This window comes from Mandrillus leucophaeus, unplaced genomic scaffold (assembly GCF_000951045.1).
Source record: "Mandrillus leucophaeus isolate KB7577 unplaced genomic scaffold, Mleu.le_1.0 Scaffold11, whole genome shotgun sequence".
Taxonomy (NCBI): Eukaryota; Metazoa; Chordata; class Mammalia; order Primates; family Cercopithecidae; genus Mandrillus; species Mandrillus leucophaeus.
The window spans coordinates 3,382,783-3,400,511 of NW_012099209.1; the positions used below are offsets into that span (position 1 = coordinate 3,382,783).

The 17,729-nt window shown below is 50.1% G+C and overlaps 1 protein-coding gene across 1 annotated transcript in view; it reads right to left on the reverse strand.

Moving 5' to 3' along the window:
* The window catches only part of SUGP2 (SURP and G patch domain containing 2), a 39,738-nt gene that overhangs the window by 6,020 nt on the left and 15,989 nt on the right, over positions 1 to 17,729 (reverse strand). Inside the window, exons 3-6 of the mRNA XM_011990662.1 lie at positions 13,609 to 14,099; positions 12,071 to 12,182; positions 7,971 to 8,449; positions 5,437 to 5,498 (exon numbers count right to left, since the gene is read on the reverse strand). Of these exons, the coding sequence (XP_011846052.1) occupies positions 5,437 to 5,498; positions 7,971 to 8,449; positions 12,071 to 12,182; positions 13,609 to 14,099 (1,144 nt within the window). The remainder of the gene's footprint in view (positions 1 to 5,436; positions 5,499 to 7,970; positions 8,450 to 12,070; positions 12,183 to 13,608; positions 14,100 to 17,729) is intronic.

Here is a 17,729-nt window from a genome sequence, read left to right on the forward strand (position 1 = left end):
ACTGTGTTAGCCAGGATGGTCTCGATCTCCTGACCTCATGATCCACCCGCCTCGGCCTCCCAAAGTGCTGGGATTACAGGCGTGAGCCACCGCGCCCTGCCTTTTTTCTTTTTAAAGACGGAGTCTTGCTCTGGTGCCCTGGCTGGAGTGCAGGGATGCAATCTCAACTCACTGTAACCTCCGCCTCCTGGGTTCAAGTGATTCTCCTGCCTCAGCCTCCCGAGTGGCTGAGATTACAGGTGTGTGCCACCACGCCCGACTATTTTTGTACTTTTAGTAGAGATGGGGTTTCGCCATGTTAGCCACACTGGTCTTGATCGAACTCCTGACCTTGGCTGATCTGCCCGCCTCAGCCTCACAAAGTGCTAGGATTATAGGCATGAGCCACTGCGCCTGGCTGATGTATTTCTTTAAGGCATTTACTGAACTACCTGAGAGGCTGCAAGAGTTCATGTACTCTTGAGAGGGAGAGAGGAAGGTGCTGAGGAGGATCATGGAGGCTGGTGCTGGGGGTCTGAGCAGGGGACAGGTGGGAGTGGCTGGGAGAGGGTTAGATGACCCTGGGCATGGGAAGCAGGGTGAGAAGGGCGTGCTGAGTCCTGTGAGCTCAGGTCCTTGGGCAGTCAGCCCTCATCAGCTTAGCGACCTGCCCCATCATGTCATGCAGGCCTCACGAGGTACAATTCAACCAAAATACAAATCCCCCCTTGCCATCTGCATTGAGGTGCCCAGGAATCAGCTTCCCTAACGTTAGGGGTGCATGGGGGAGGCACTTCAGAGACAAAGGAGCTTGGAGACAAGGCAGAAAAGGCTAAGCCTGGGGGAGGCAGGGGTTGGGAGAGGGAAGGGAGAAGGGAGAGTGCAGGGCCTCAGGTCAGGAGGGAGAAGAGAGCAACTGCTCCCATAAGGAAGGCCTGGGCCCCTGGAGCTCCTGGGGCCTCAGTGTTCTCACCCTAGAAAGGGACAAAACAACCTGGAGAGGTGCCGAGAACTCAACAGGCAGCAAGACGCAGGGGATCAGAAACAGATACCCCAAGGCTGGGCGTGGTGGCTCATGCCTGTAGTCCCAGCACTTTGGGAGGCCGAGGTGGGTGGATCACGACGTCAAGAGTTTGAGATCAGCCTGACCAATATGGTGAAACCCCATCTCTACTAAAAATACAAAAATTAGCCCAGTGTGGCAGTGCATGCCTGTAATCCCAGCTACTCAGGAGGCTGAGGCAGGAAAACTCCTTGAATCTCGGAGGCAGAGGTTGCAGTGAGCCGAGATTGTGCCATTGCATTTCAGCCTTGGCAACGAAGGGAGACTTCGTCTCAAAAAAAAAAAAAAAAAAAAGGAAACGTATACCCCAAATTATGGCACTTTGACAGGTGGGACTAAAGCAACAGCCTCAAGGTCCCTCTGACCTCCCTCCTGTCTCCGTCCCTCCCAAAGCACAGGAGGAAGCTGTTCTCTTCAAGTTCCCTATCTACCTAGAAACTGGACCTGCCCAAGAAGAACAGAAGGGCCTTGGATCTCTTCCCTGAAACGTCATTAACCAGAGTTGAAATGATGGAAAGTTAAACACCACACCTAGAGCCCAAACCATTGGCTGTTCTCGAGTCCCATTCAATTCTCAGTGAGGATCATTCACAAGATGATGCCTGCCTCCATTCATCTCTCCTAAAATCTTCTGCTTCCCCTCTAAAGTTACCTACAGCCTCCCAACTGCCCTCTCCCCTATGAAAAGGTATTTAGCTTCAACCACCTGGCCCTTCTTTGAGTTTTCATAATGTTTTATATGGCTCCTGTGCTTATGCACGTGAATAAATATGTATAACTTTTTTGTTTTGAGACAGGATCTTGCTCTGTCACCCAGGCTGGAGTGCAGTGGTTCCATCATGGCTCACTGCAGTCCTGAATTCCCGGGCTCAGGCGATCCTCCTGCCTTGGCCTTCCAAAGTCCAGGGATTACAGGTGCACCTGGACTGCATACCATTTTTTATCCTGTTAATCTTCCTATTGTCAGTTCATTTCAACAGGTTTAGACTTGGACCTTCAAAGGCGGAGGGAAATTCCCTTTGTTCTCTTCAGATGCATCTCCGAGGGTATTATATGAAGTAGCTGTGTGTGTGTATGCGTGTGTGTGTGCATATGCGTCCACGTGTGTGTATCTTGTGTGTGTCGATGTGTGAGTTACTGGATGCAGGCAGCTCCTCCATAATGGCATGAGGTGGTCTTGGTGAGGTGGTGTGGGAATAAGTTTCTCTGCAGGGCAGTTAAGGAGGGAAGGTATGAAGGGAGGAGCTATGCTGTGGGCTGGGACAGGAAGAGGGGCACTAACAGTGAAGAGACACCTCTGCAAGCCAGGGGACACCACACAGGACCTGCTATACTGGGGGGCCCCTTGCCATGAGAAAGTGGCCTGGAGAAAAGAGGTGACAGAACCCACCGGATGAGATGAGAAACAGGGCATCCGTCAGGCCCTCCTGGGAACTGCGCACGACCTGGGCCCTGGGGTGACGGGTAGGGAAGGAAGGGGAAATGCTGGTCATGGCGGGACACAGGGGTCCCCAAATGGCAGGTCTGCACTCTTTTCCCTTTCAGGATAGCTGCTTGGAGGTGCAGCGCAAGAGGGGTCGGCTCAGCCTGGAAGTTTCTTCGGGAATGTTCAAATCTGTGTTTAACAATCATGATGGCGGTTTCCTGGACAGCTGGAGGAAAGCCAAGCCCTGTGGGCAAGTCGGAGGCGTGCAGAGGAGAGCTGCAGCCACCACGGCCTCCCTTCCATTTGCAGTCACTGGCAGAAAGGAGGACAGGTGCAGAGTCTCAAGGAGAGAGCAGCACGTGCAGGACACCCACCAGGAACCTTGTTCAGTTTAATCCTCACCGTACCTCCTACCTGCTGGGTAGGTGTGGCCGTCCCATTTTACAGACAAACCCGTGGCTCGGGGGTTACATGCCAAGGTTACAAAACTATCGGTGGCAGGGCTGGGCTAGAGTACAGCTGTGCCTGACACCAAGGCCCTGCTGTGCCCTCATGTGGCCGTGCCCTTACCCAGGCCACACAAACGGACACCAGATGCCAGCTCAGCCTAAAACCTGGCACATCAGTCAGGACCATGAGCTCTGGATTCGGGAAGGTTCCTCCTTCCTGCCATAATTGGGGTCAGACTGACCTAGATCACCTGGAAGGGGTTGGAAGCAACATGGCATTGCCTGACACCAGCAGAGCGACCTCGCGTGGCTCCCCACCCTCCTCCCTGACCATGAAGGACCGGTGCAGTCTCTCCACATGTGTCCCAGGTGACCCTGCCTGCCCCCAGCACTGTGTCCCCCAGGCCATCTGGAGTGTATCTGCCCCCTTTCTATAACCTGCCTCTAGGTCAGTGAATGGTAGTTCTGTCCCTCTTCTGCCCAAGCTGACTACCCTGGGGTCACCTGGACCCCTGGCTTTTGCACACCCAGCCCACAATCAGGGGTCACCCACTCCATCTTCACCCCTTCTCGTTGCTCCTCATGCCCTGGTCCAACTGTCTTAAGTTTGAGCCTCCTCCTGCTTCCCACCCACAGGCTGCTCTCCACCCTAGTGGCCACATCCGCCACAGGTCCCGGAGGGACCCTCCCTTCCCTGAGAAAGGGCCACAGCGTTAACATCTGTTGAGGTCCTGTGTGACCACCCCCTGATTCCTCTGCTGCCACAAAGGTCTCTTGCTGCCCCAGACTCTCTGCTGAGGCTGTGCCCTTCTCAGATCTCCACACTGTTTCTCCTCAGCTCCTCCAGGCTTGTGCCAACATCATCTGCAAGAGAGACCTCCCTTGGCTTTCCCAATTCAGCGGCATCCCCTAGACCCCACCTTATTCTCCCTCTCCTTGACCTGCTTCTCTTTGCCCACAGCATCCCCAGGACCACCTCATCCATTTCTCTTTCACTGTTGGCCCTGCTCGCTGCTGCCTCCAGGTGGACAATCAGGATCTGGCACGTAGGAGGTGCTGACGGCACACACCATGCTCTGTTTACTAGCAGATTAGTGCACTCTCTTCACCACACTTCCAGTCTACTAAGCTTGAACGTTTTTATGTTTTTTTTTTTTTTTTTTGGAGACGGAGTCTCGCTCTGTCACCCAGGCTGGAGTGCAGTCACCGGATCTCAGCTCACTGCAAGCTCCGCCTCCCGGGTTCACACCATTCTCCTGCCAGAGCCTCCCGAGTAGCTGGGACTACAGGCGCCCGCCACCTCGCCCGGCTAGTTTTTTTTTTTTTTTGCAGTAGAGACGGGGTTTCACCGTGTTAGCCAGGATGGTCTCGATCTCCTGACCTCGTGATCCGCCCGTCTCGGCCTCCCAAAGTGCTGGGATTACAGGCTTGAGCCACCGCGCCCGGCCTATGTTTTATTTTTTAAGGAGACCAGGAGGAGACATAGATCTTACTATGTTGCCCAGGCTGGCCTCAAACTCCTGGACTCAAGTGATCCCCCAGCCTTGGCCTCCCAAAGCACTGGGATTACAGGCATGAATCAGTGTGCTTGGATAACTTGAACTTTTTTTTTTTTTTTTTTGGGACAGGGTCTCACTCTGTTGCCCAAGCTGGGGTGCAATGGTGCAATCAGCTCACTGCAGCCTCGACCTCTCAGGCCCAAATTATCCTTCCACCTCAGCCACCAGAGTAGCTGGGACTACAGGCATGCGCCACCATGCCCAACTAATTTTTGTATTTTTTGCAGAGACAGGGTTTTGCCTGTTGCCCAGGCTGGTCTTAAACTCTTGGGCTCAAGCGATCTGCCCATATCGGCCTCCTAAACTGCTGGGATCACAGGCGTAAACCACCCAATAGGCCTTAGTGTGAACTTTTTGTTTTTTTTTGTTTTTTTGGTTTTTTTTTGAGATAGTCTTGCTCTGTCGCCCAGGCTGGAGTGCAGTGGCACGATCTCAGCTCGCTGCAAGCTCTGCCTCCCAGGTTCACGCCATTCTTCTGCCTCAGCTTCCCGAGTGGCTGGGAGTACAGGCGCCCGCCACCACGCCCAGCTAATTTTTTGTATTTTTAGTACAGATGGGGTTTCACCGTGTTAGCCAAGATGGTCTCGATCTCCTGACCTTGTGATCTGCCCGCCCCTGCCACCCAAAGTTCTGGGATTACAGGCATGAGCCACCACACCTGGCCTAACTTGAACTTCTTACAGGGCCAAGACACTATCTCGCTTATCTCTCAAATCCCACTGCATCCATTACAGGGATCTCAACTATCCATTACACAGATGAATCACTAGCCTATGCTTTGAACAAAGGCAAAACAGTTTTCAAAAGTCCTCCCAAGAGAAAAGTCTCTTGTGTTTTACACGTTAATACCTCAGTTTGAAATGTGAGCATAGCTTAATCACAAGCTGCAGCTTCCATTGGAACTCCAACAAATTCTAACCAACTATACTTTGAGTAAGGACTACAAATGATTAAGCTCACCTTCTTTTTGGACATGGGACGACCCCGAGGCCTGTCATAGGCAATTCGAACTGGTTCATGGACTAGAAGACAAAAGAAAGAGACATGTACACATACATACACGTGCTTTCCCTACATTACTTAGAGACTGAAGGTCTTGCAGTCTATTTTGGCTAACAGTTCTCTGACGACAGAAGGTGTCTTAGGCCCTGCATGGGCCTAAGCCCCAGCTGTGCCCCAGCTCTTCTCAGGAATGAACATGTATGACCCCTGGAGTGAGCAGAGGCAGGACAGACTCAGGGAAGGCAGCTTGGGCCATAGTGAAGGGTTCACTTGAGGGGTGCCTCGCTTTTGGAAAGTCTATTCAAACCTAAGAGTCCCCACATTTATAACAAAGGATCCAATACATGGATTATTTTCCATGACTACAGAAATATTTGTGTACCAACTATTTGTGATACTATGCCCTCCTAGTTTATCTGTAGCTAATTCACTGGGAAATAATTAAAGTCTGGGCCAGGCACAGTGGCTCATGCCTGTAATCCCATCGCTTTGGGAGGCCGAGGCGGGTAGATCACCTGAGGTCAGGAGTTCGAGACCAGCATGGTCAACATGGCGAAACCCCGTCTCTACTAAAAGTATAAAAATTAGCCAGGCATGGTGGCGAGCTCCTGTAATCCCAGCTACTCAGGAGGCTGAAGCAGGAGAATAACTGGAACTTGGGAGGCAGAGGTTGCAGCGAGCCGAGATTACACCACCGCACTCCAGCCTGGACGACAAGAGCAAGACTCCATCTCAAAAAAAAAGAATTAAAGTCTGCCTAAAACTTTCTAGTAAAAAACAACCATGCTTCTCATATAGAGGACCAAATCGTATTATTTTATTTTATTTTTTATGAAAGGGAGATTAGCAAGTCTGTTTTTTTTTTTTTTGAGATGGAGTTTCGCTCTTGTTGCCTAGGCTGGAGTGCAGTGGCATGATCTCGGCTCATGCCAACCTTCACCTCCCAGGTTCAAGAGATTCTCCTGCGTCAGCCTCCCGAGTAGCTGGGATTACAAGCATGAACCACCACACCTGGCTAATTCGGTATTTTAAGTAGAAATGGGGTATCTCCATGTTGGTCAGGCTGGTCTCTAACTCCCGCCTCAGTCTCCCAAATTGCTGGGATTACAGGCGTGAGCCAGTACACCCGGTACAGGTCTGGTTTTATCTCATCAACTACCAAAAGAACTGAGAGCTTCTAAAACAGAAATAAAAAACTCCACCAAGAAGAGCATACATAACAAGCACTCTGATACACTACCCACCATCCATGACAAGTTTAATTATTTACTTCATTTTTTTACATTAAATTTTTTTTTTCTTGTAAACATGAGGTCTGGCCATCTTGCCCAGGCTGGTCTCAAACTCCCGGGCTCAAGCAATACTCCTGCCTCAGCCCCGCTAAGCTGGGATTATAGGCACGAGTCACTGCGCCCGGCCCATGAGAAGTTTTGAAGTTTTGAACGATGGTAAGGGTTATAGTAGAATGGTTAGCACTTCACTGCAACACCAAGGTTTTCAAACACAAAACATGAGGACTATTCCAAAACAGGCAAAACCATAAGGCCACTGTCACCTGTAAATATGACTGTCTGAATGATGTAGAACACACCAGTGACTGTTTAACACAGTCCCACAATGGGGCACCATTCACTACAACTTCACACACAGGTATTGCAGCAGAAGTCCCATGTGAAAGCACAGTCCAGGCCTGACTGTGGGGAGATAGCTTGGAGGGCATGGGGGGCACAGGAGTCATCTGGGCCACGGCCTGCCCACCAAAAGGCCACATGCAATGCAATTCCATGTACCGATAGACTAGGAAAGGTAGAATACCTGGGTCTCGGAAAACAGTCAGTGGTTGCTGGGGCTGAATGGGGCAGGGGACTGAAATGGGACAAGAGACCTGTTCTGGGAACAGGCTTCAGCTCTGCTGTATTGGTGGGGTCTCGCCTCTGCACAGTCAACAAAACTCAAATGGTCCACCTGGAAAGGGTGTGTTTCACTGCTGGTAAATTATACCTCAAGAACCCGGAACCTCCCCACAGGAGAGCAGGAGATGGCCTCCCATGGCCAAGGAAGGTCCCACTGACCACTGCCTGGGACCACCCTTGCTCTGTTCCCATCTCACTGTCATGACATGAAGCAGCTTATCAGCACCCTGGGCCTTCCAGGAGCTCAGAAGGGCCCCCAGCTGACAAAGTCACAGGCAGGAAAACAGCTGAGATGACCCAGGCCCACCCCTCCACAAGTGGGGAAGCCCCAACCTGAATCCGGGCAGTCAGGGAAATGTCCAGTAGCAAGCAGAGTGCCAGAAGCCACAGGGCAGCAAGGAAACATGTCTTTAGAGCAATGCCTTCAGACCACCGGGAAACATGAGTGTCGGTTCACATTTTGGAGTGGTGCACAAAACTCTTTAGGATTAAAATGTCTCCAACTGTCTCTTCTAACTCTCACAGCCCACCAACCAAGAACTGTGCTGGAGGCAGCTGTGCCGACAGGCGGGCACTCACCTTTTGGCTCCTGGATGAGACACACTCTCTTGGGAGCTGGAATCATGCCAACCTTCAACGACTTGCTGCTGATCCTCTTCCGGGGGAAGCAGGTACCTGAGGTGGCCTGTGACAGGGCAGGTGTTCCAGCCAGGTCGTCCTCGGCAGCCTCACTGGGAAGGCCATCGGCAGGGGTGCTGCCCTCAGACTTGCCCGCCCCTCCGGGAGCAGGGGCCTCCTCTCCGCCATCCTCATCGTCCTCCTCCTCCTCCTCAGGCATCACCTCTGGGCTTTCCAGCTCAGCCTCCCGCGGAGGGGGCTCATCTTCAAACTCTCCTTCTCCTTCCATGAGGTCCACGGGGCTCTCCTGAGAACCCGCAGTGTCACCACTACCAGTGTGAAGGTTGTGTGGAGATGATGTGAAACAAATTGATGGACATAGTTCAAACACTTTCTTTCGATAGAATTTGAAAGCAGAACTATTTTGGTCATGTAGAAACCTGGGGCACAGAGGAAATACATTAGGTTACCAGATGGAATCTCTCAACATTTTTATTTGCTGAAACTGCCGGGATTGATCCAAGGAAGGTGGAGGTGGGACAAGGGAAAGAATAACCTGACTGCTCTCTATGCGGCTATAGCTTGATGGTGCAGCCTCTCAATGACAGAAAATTTGAAGAGTACTAGTAACTTAATAAGGAGCTAGAATTCAAGGAGCATAACTACTTTCCAGGGGAGAGAGGCAGATGAACAAGGCATGCAGGGCCTGGGAAAATGCTGGAATAGAAATCTGGCCTGAGACCCATCTCACCCTTTCTGGTTACATCACTGGCCTCTCTGGGCCTTCATGTGCCCATTTTGACTCTGGTTCCTCCCAGATACGAGAAGCATGGAGAGACGCCAGGAGGCGCTGCACAGTTACTGCTGGAACATGTGCACCATGGAGCTGTAAGGTGCCCCCAGAGAAGGCTCCTCACCCCTAGCACTTCCCACTTGGGGCCTGCAGTCCAGCTATGTGGGCGTGGAGATGAGGCCTCTCTGTGCCTCAGGGGTCTGGTGGCCACTTTGACTTGTAACCACAGCTATGAAGCTGTGGCTGGTATGACAAACTTAAAACACTCCCGAAAGCACCAAAGTCCACTTGGACCAAAGGAAAAATGGCCCTCATAAGGCAACTCAACCTCATAAATGTGCCAAGTCCTCCCAATTAGCATATTAATATATCCCAATAAAATCCTGTTCTGAATCAGGACAAGATGGTTCTAAAGTTCATAAAGAAAAATAATATGTAAAAGTATCTGGGAAAACTCCGAACAAGACTCATAAGGGGTTCCAGCCCCACCAAACACTACAAAATGCCCCAAAGCCTCTAGAGTTAAACAGCATAGTAGTCCATAAGACAGACCGAAGGAACAGAATAGAAAGACCAGAAACCCAGCATTCGATTAAGGTAGCCTCTCAAACTACTGCAAAAAAGGGGTGGTCTTTCAAAGAATGGTATTGGAAAAACTGGACAGCTTTATAATTATTTATCATTATACATTTTTAGAGATGGAGTCTCACTCTGTTGTCCAGGCTAGAGTGCAGTGGTGTGATAACAGCTCACTGCAGCCTCAAACTCCTGGGTTCAAGAAATCTTCCTACGTCACCCACCCAAGTAGGTGGGACCATAGGCAAATGCCACTATACCAGGCTAACACACACACACACACACACACACAAACAAACACACACACAACTAAATATTAGCAGAAACAAATGAATCTGGGCCGGGCATGGTGGCTCATGTCTCCCAGCACATTTTGGGAGGCTGAGGCAGGAGGATCACCTGAGGTCAGGAGTTGAAGACTAGCCTGGCCAACATGGTGAAACCCCGTCTCTACTAAAACTACAAAAATTAGCTGGGTGACACCTGTAATCCCAGCTACTTGGGAGTCTGAGGCAGGAGAATCGCTTGAACCCGAGAGGCGGAGGTTGCAGTGAGCCAAGATCGCGCTACTGCACTCCAGCCTGGGCGACAGAGTAAAATTCCGTCTCAAAAATAAATAAATAAATAAATAAATAAGATTGTATGACAACTTTATAACATAACCACACCCACAAAATGAATTAACTCAATGAGCTTGAGCACATTAGAATTAAAATTTTTCTAAAGGCAAAAGAAACAAAGTCATCTTGGTCCATTTACAAGCATGGCTGGATAGCGTCCAACACCCTGCCCAGTATCGTGGTCAGGATCCAGGGCTCTCCCTCCAGGGAAGGACAGAACAGAGTACTCTGAAGGACACTGCTCAGAAAAGGCTGTCACAGATGGGGAGGAATCACCCAAAAACCAACAAGTAGTACAGCCCAAGTACCCAGGCTAATGCAAAATTCTCCTTTAAACTGTACTTTTCATTGGAAAAAAAAAGAAAAAGAAAAAAGGACTGATGGGATGCCCCCAGCTGCCCTGCACTGAGCTGTCCTCCTTACCCAACCCTGCCAGGGGAAATCCCACATACACAGTGGACAGGCCCAACCCCAAGGTCTACAGGGCCCAGCAGCTCCCCAAGGCCACCACTGTCTGTAAAAGGCAGAACCTGACTGTAAGCCTGGTCAGGCTTCCTGTCTGTAGGTGGTTGGTGCCCCACAAGGTGGGTGGTACCTCAGTGCAGGACCCAGTCATAAGCCAAGGCTGCAGAGGGGGAATAGGGCCTGGCTCGTGCAATCAGGTCCCAAACAAGTTGAAAGAGTATGTTCCGTCACCACTGAATTCCATAAATGCGCTGAGAAATGCACGTTTTCAATTGTATTTTTAATTGGACGAAGGCATGACGGTCCCACAAGCGGGGACCAGCACGAGGAGTTCAGAGCCCCCTCAGTAGGGTCCTGGCTCGTAATGGAAGATGGGTGCCTCCCACTGGTAGCCTTTCTCTGGAGGGTGCGTCTCACATCACCCCAGGGAAAGACCCCAGGGGCAGAGCTGGCTTCTAGCCCAGGTTTTCTTGCCTACGGGCTGTGTGCTTTTGAGCAGAGCTCCACCTATCTGATGAATGGAGAGGGCAAAGGTACCTGCTCCCAGCATGAGCACGCCACGTTATCCCCATGTAGAAGTGCCTCCTGTCCAGACCTGGGCAAGGGCTGACTATCACTACTATCATGCAGTGAGCAGTAAATCCTCACCTCTCCCCTCTCCCCTGGCCAACTCCTATTTAGTCTTTGGATGCAGATTAAATGTCACTCTGGGGAGGCTTTTCCTGATGCCCCAGAAGGGCAGGTCCCCTAGAACAGATTTTTTTTTTTTTTTGAGATGGAGTTTCACTCTTGTTGTCCAAGTTGGAGTGCAATGGTGCGATCTCGGCTCACTGCAACCTCTGCCTCCCAGGTTCAAGCAATTCTCCTGCCTCAGCCTCCCGAGTAGCTGGAATTACAGACACACGCCACTACATCTAATTTTTTTTATTTTTAGTATAGAGACGGGGTTTCACTACGTTGGCAAGGCTGGTCTTGAATGCCTGACCTCATGATCCATCTGCCTCAGTCTCCCGAAGTGCTGGGATTACAAACATGAGACACTGCGCTCGGCCTTTTTTTTTTTTTTTTTGAGATGAAGTCTCGCTCTGTTGCCCAGGAGGGAGTGCAGTGGCTCAATCTCAGCTCACTGAAACCTCTGCCTCCTGGGTTTAAGCAATTCTCATGCCTCAGCTTCCTGAGCAGCTGGGATTACAGGTGCTTGCCACCATGTCCGGCTGATTTTTGTATTTTAGTAGAGATGGGGTTTTAGCATGTTGGTCAGGCTGCTCTCGAACTCCTGAACTCAGGTGACTAGAAGAGATCTTTCTCCCTCAGGCCCCTGGCTCAACTGAAGTGAAGTCATGATTTACTCCTGGTGTAACCCCCATGGTAGGAATGCATTGGCCAGGCTGTGGGCTGGCTCAGGACATGTTTGTGGCATGAACACACTCAAATCTAAAGGGTATAATGGCCAGTTGCAGTGGAGCACACCTGTGGTCCCAGCTACTCCAGAGGCTAAAACAGGAGGATCACTTGAACCCAGGAATTTGAATCCAGCCTAAGCAACATCCTTAGACTTTCTCTCTTTGAAAAAGAAAAAGGTGTGATGAGACCCAGGGGGTACGTACCACAGGTCAGGGTTATCGGTGCTGTTTTCTATGCTGAATTGTTCGATCTCTGGTCCCACCTGAGCAACAAATCTAGCCAGTTTCTCTGCAGTCTCCATTGTCTTCATGTCAACTACAAAACATAAAGCACCTGTCAGGCATGACTCCTGAGCTGCTGCTCCCCGTGTAAACACTGCAGGGTTGTGGAAGCTGATTATAAAGATGGCCTGCGTGTCCCCTCCCTGTAGCCTTGCCCTTCGCCACATGCAGACTCCTTGTCACCAAGTGAACTCTGTGTATCATCCCCTCAAATCAGGGCTGGTCCTGGGACTCAAATCGGCTATACCATGTGGTGGAAAAGCCTGTTGCCAGTTCCAAGCCTGGGCCTTGGAGGACTCGAGTACTTCTGCTCTCTCTCCTGGAGCCCCAACCCCAATTGCCAGGTGAACAAACATGGGCTGGCTGCTGGGGGGATGACAGGCGCATGGCCCAGCCATACCATCATCTCAGCTGACAGCCTGGACACCTGCTGCTGATCGCAGACACATGTGTGGGCTAGCTCAGCAGACGACCCAGCCACTGGCAAATTCACAATACCAGATGCCTCCGGGATTTTTTTTTTTTTTTGAGACGGAGTCTTGCTCTGTCGCCCAGGCTGGAGTGCAGCGGCGAGATCTTGGCTCACTGTAACCTCCGCCTCCTGGGTTCAAGCGATTCTCCTGCCTCAGCCTCCCGAGTAGCTGCGACTACAGGCACGTGCCACTACGCCTGGCTAATTTTTTGTATTTTTAGTAGAGATGGGGTTTCACCATGTTGCCCAGGCTGGTTGCGAACTCCTGAGCTCAGGCAATCCGCCCGCCTTGGCTTCCCAAAGTGCTGGGATTACAAGTGAGCCACTATGCCCGGCTGATGCCTCCTGTTTTAAGCCACAGTTTGGAATGGCTCATGACATAGCAACACCTAGAGAATGCAGCCGTTGTGGACACTTTTTTGCCCTCTCCTTCCCACTTAGTGCTGACTAGGAAGCACTGGCCAGAGAGCAGGCCTGTGGTACGGAGAGAAGGAAACAGCTAAGGTGACAGAAGAAACAGAAGGGGTGAAGTTAGTCGATTCAGAGGAATCAGTGCAGGTCAGTGAACCCCAAGAACAGGAACTGTGGAGACCCTGGGGATGAGGAGGCAGAATGAGAGAACAAGACAGCCCTGAGGACTATCAAGAGAGGCCAGAATATAGCAGGACACGGGATCCCAAGTTCACGCAACGAACTGCCCACGGCCCCAGCAGCAGAACCCTGTCAGGGAGCACAGAGGCATGGGGCAGCACCTCGTGCCAGCTCCACTCTCAGAAGAGGAGGAGGGAGCTGCAGGACTTGCATGCAGCTCTCTCAAGAAAGTAAGAGAGAAAGCGCCAACACGTGCACTTGTCTTGGCCAGGTCCCTAGGGCTTTTATCCACTGCCTTGCCTAGATTGCAGCCCCCTCTCCCCAGTTCTAGAGAGACCTTGGAGATGGGAGAGTAGGGACTGGGGCCCAGAGGAGGGAGACAGGAGTGAGCACCCACTGTCAGCAGATGGGCAGGGAGAAGAGGTCTGAGGTGCTTCAGAGATGTCCACTCCTGTTGGCTTGGGGGATGGACCTGAGGCTTCTGAGCTGGGGTCCTGAGGAGAGGGTCCAACTGGGTCTGGCGGGCAGTCCTTGTTGGCAGCATCATTTCTGTCTGGCAGGGATGGTTTTGCCTGTGAGAGGCCTGGAGTCTGCCGGCCGTGGTGTTTCAGCCTGGTGCCTGAGGATAGGAGGGTCTGGGTCCCAGTGGTCGCTCTCCTTGCCTTCCAGCCCCGGAGCCCTTGAGCACGGAGGAGCCCCCGCCGCTGCCACGGAAGCAGTTTCTTCTTGAGGTTACGGACAGCCCGGGCATACAGCATGGCCCGCACTGCACACTCTGCCGAGGTCGGCTTCTGGTCGGCTCCTCGCAAGTTCTGGCTCATCCGCTGCATTTCTGCCAACTTCAGCTTGTAATATTTATACTCCAGACTATTTTCATCAGATAAAAACCTACACAACAAAACAGGCATAACAGGACATTTATGAAAACACCACCAGGTCCCAAATTGTTCCTGCAAACACAAATCCTTTCTAAGTGGCCAACTTCTGACTGTCCTCTGCTGTCTCAGAGGCTCTGCCTGGCTCTACTGAAGACCCAGAGCTAAGCCCAAGACAGCTGCCCTGCTAAGAGTGACCGCAGGGCAATCAGGAGTTTGAACCGAGTTCCTCCTTGATTTCCATCAGCACCAGCCATGAGGGAGCTCACAGTTCATTATGGCCTGGACACACAAACCAGTCACCTTGGAGCCACAGCACCCTGGCAGGCAGAACTGACACCTTTTAAATGGCCCAGCCAGGATGAGAGTTCCATGAGCTTTTGACTGTATCAAGGCAAGTGTGATGTGACCCACAAGAGAACATTAACCAAGGAGCCTGTGCCCCAGGTGTGAAGTCTAATGACCCGTCATGATGATGAGAACAGTACAGAAAAGAGAAGGTTGAGTTACATGTACTAACACAGAAAAATATTCAGCTGGGGTGATGGCTCACACCTGTAATCCCAGCACTTTGAGAGGCTGAGGTGGGAGGATCACTTGAGCCCAGGAGTTCAAGACCAGCCTGGGCAACAAAACAAGATCCCATCTCCACAAAATAAAAAAATTAGCCAGGGTGGTGGTGCACGCCTACAGTCCCAGCTACTCTGGAGGCTAAGATGGGAGGATCACTTGAGCTCAGCAAGTCGAGGCTGTGGTGAGCTATGACTGTGCCACTGCACTCTAGTCTGGGTAACAGAGCAAGACCCTGTCTTTAAAAAAAAAAAAAAAAAAAAATCCTTCTCCTTCTAGTGTCTTTACTTTTTTCATCATGTTCCTTCTAGCTTCATGAGTTGATTACAGCTCACTGCAGCCTCGACCTCCTGGGTTCAGGTGATCCTCCCACCTCAGCCTCCCCAGTACCTGGGACTACAGGCATGCACCACCACGCCTGGCTAATTTTTGTATTTTTGGTTGAGAGGACATTTCACCATGTTGCCTAAGCTGATCTCAAACTCTTGGACTCAAGGTAGCCACATGCCTCAGCCTCCCAAAGTGCTGGGATTATAGGTATGAGCCACTGCACCTGGCCTACTCTTTATTTCTAATAAATTCACCTGAAGTCACTCTTTCTCTTAAGTATTTTTATAACCGCATCTGGTGTATAGTATTTTTCTTGCCACTTCCTTCTAAATTGCTTCTAATTTCAGTTCTGATTATCCTTCACTCAAAAGTTATTCAGAAACGTGTTTTATTTTGGTTGTTGCTGGTTTCTAGTCTGCTGTATTGGCATAATGTGGCCCATGTGAGTTTCCTGGGTGTGCTATGATTTTTCTCTGATTTCATACATAACAAACTTTTAAGTTGGGCGTGGTGGCTCACGCCTGTAATCCCAGCACTTTGGAAGGCGGAGGCAGGTGGGTTGCTTGAGCCCAGGAGTTCAAGATCAGTGTGGGCAAAACCCCATCTCTTTAAAAATAAATAAATAAATAACCACCCCACAAAAAACATAACAGACTTTTGTGAATATTTGATTTCAGTTTGTATTAAAGAAGAATATTGCTTAGTAAGTATGGCAGTATTTCAGGTGGCTTTCAGATTGTTTGATATTAAGTAGCGACATACTAGTTATTAGATGAGGTTCCAGATTACCAGTGACAAGCCAACTAGAAGCAAGGTGTTGGCAGCACTGTGTGATGTGGCATGTCCCTGGCAGATAGCTCCGTACACAAGCTCCTGCTGACACTGTTAGTCAGCTGAGGTCTGTCTGGACCTCAGAAGACAGACTGAGGACCAGCTCCACTGCTGCCCTAGCACTCTGTTGGGCTAACGGTGGCATCTTGCAAGATCATGCCCTAACAAGCAATAGTGCTCAATTAAGAGAATGCTGACCAACATGGGCGCTCTGGTTCTCAAGTCAAACACGGCCCCAGCAAGGTAACTCCTCATCAAGGGCAGAGTGCAGAATCAGGGCCAGGTAACCTGACTGCCCCAGTCACTCATGGCTCTGATGGCTTTCCTTGTTCCTGGATGGTTCTGATGCCAAGTGCAGTCCGAGGACGTCAGTCACAAATGCATCTCCCCAAGTTCCAGTGGAACATAACATCAAGAACACAGAACACTCAACAAGCCAGTCTGCTGGCTTCAAATCTCAGCATAGCCACTCATTAGCTGGGAACCTTTCTGTGCCTCATTTCTCCATCTGTAAGACAGGGAAGATGATAAGCAGTAGCTACTTCATCATATAGCTGTGAGGCCTGCGTTATAAGCTTTTCACTGTGAGGCAAGTGATATGAAAACCGCTCAACAAATATTAGCAGACTGTCTCTGTTTACGCTCATTTGCTGTGTTATAAAATCTTCCACAACCTTATTTGGATTACATTGTCTACCCATTTCACAGAAACATTCATGTCTCCTACCATGGTTTTGGATTCATCCAATTCCTCTTATCATGGTTTTGGACTTAAATTTTTTCTTTTTTGAGACAGAGTCTTGCTCTGTCACTCAGGCTGGAGTGCAGTGGCGCAATCTCGGATCACTGCAACCTCTGCCTCCTGGATTCAAGCGATTCTCCAGCCTCAGTCTCCTAAGTAGCTGAGGTTACAGGCACCCGCCACCACACCCAGCTAATTTTGTATTAATTTTAGAGACGGGGTTTCACCATGTTAGCCAGGCTGGTCTTGAACTCCTGATCTAAGGTGATCTGCTCACCTCAGCCTCCCAAAGCGCTGGGATTACAGTCACAAGCCACCGCACCCAGCTCTGGACCTAAATGATTTCTAAAGGTTGTTTATTTACATAGCTCAAAGCTATGTAGTGCAGGCACCGAGATTCACAATCTATATGTTCGTGATGACTTTCCCTTTTATTAGGAACTTCTTTTGCTCCTTCTAGTGCTGTTCTCCTTAAAGTCTTTTTTGCCCGAAAATTCTCTACCTCCGTTCTTTTTGGTAGCATTCACCTGCTATGCAATTTCCCTTCTCTGTTTTCCAATTCCTGTGTTTTTGCTTCTTTCCCTCTATAGTAGTATGAAGTTATAGACTCCACTTCGGTTCCTTTAATGGCTAATCAACACACATACTTAAACTCTTATTTTGTATCAATATGTAGAATTACCCTTTAGCTCTACCCTCATGTCAAAAAAGACAAAGGCCTGCACACCTACCTCCCTCCTTCTCCTTTTGCCTCACATATTTAGATTATTTGGGATTTTAGTTTCCTTTATTTCACCCCAAACATCAATTATTTAGATTTTTTGTTAACTTTGGGGTGCTCGGATAATCCTGAGGCTAGACCAGAGGGATTCTTAGCCACTTGTTTTCCTGAGTGTGTGAACATGTAGGATCTGGTGGGCTCTCCCTGGAGAGCATGGTCAGGGCTGCCCCACTCCCAGGGGACAATTTAGAAGATGAGAGAAAACAAAGTATGACATATTCCTTCAGCTTTATATCCTGCACTGTTGTGATCATTTTCTAGGCTTGATGCTTCGCACTCTCTCATAGGAAAGGATGGAAGCCTGCCCCTTGGTGTTCCAAACAAGGAAGCAAAGCCATAGTGGATGTGTCTGTCTATACTTCTGATTGATTCATTGATTAATTTGAGAC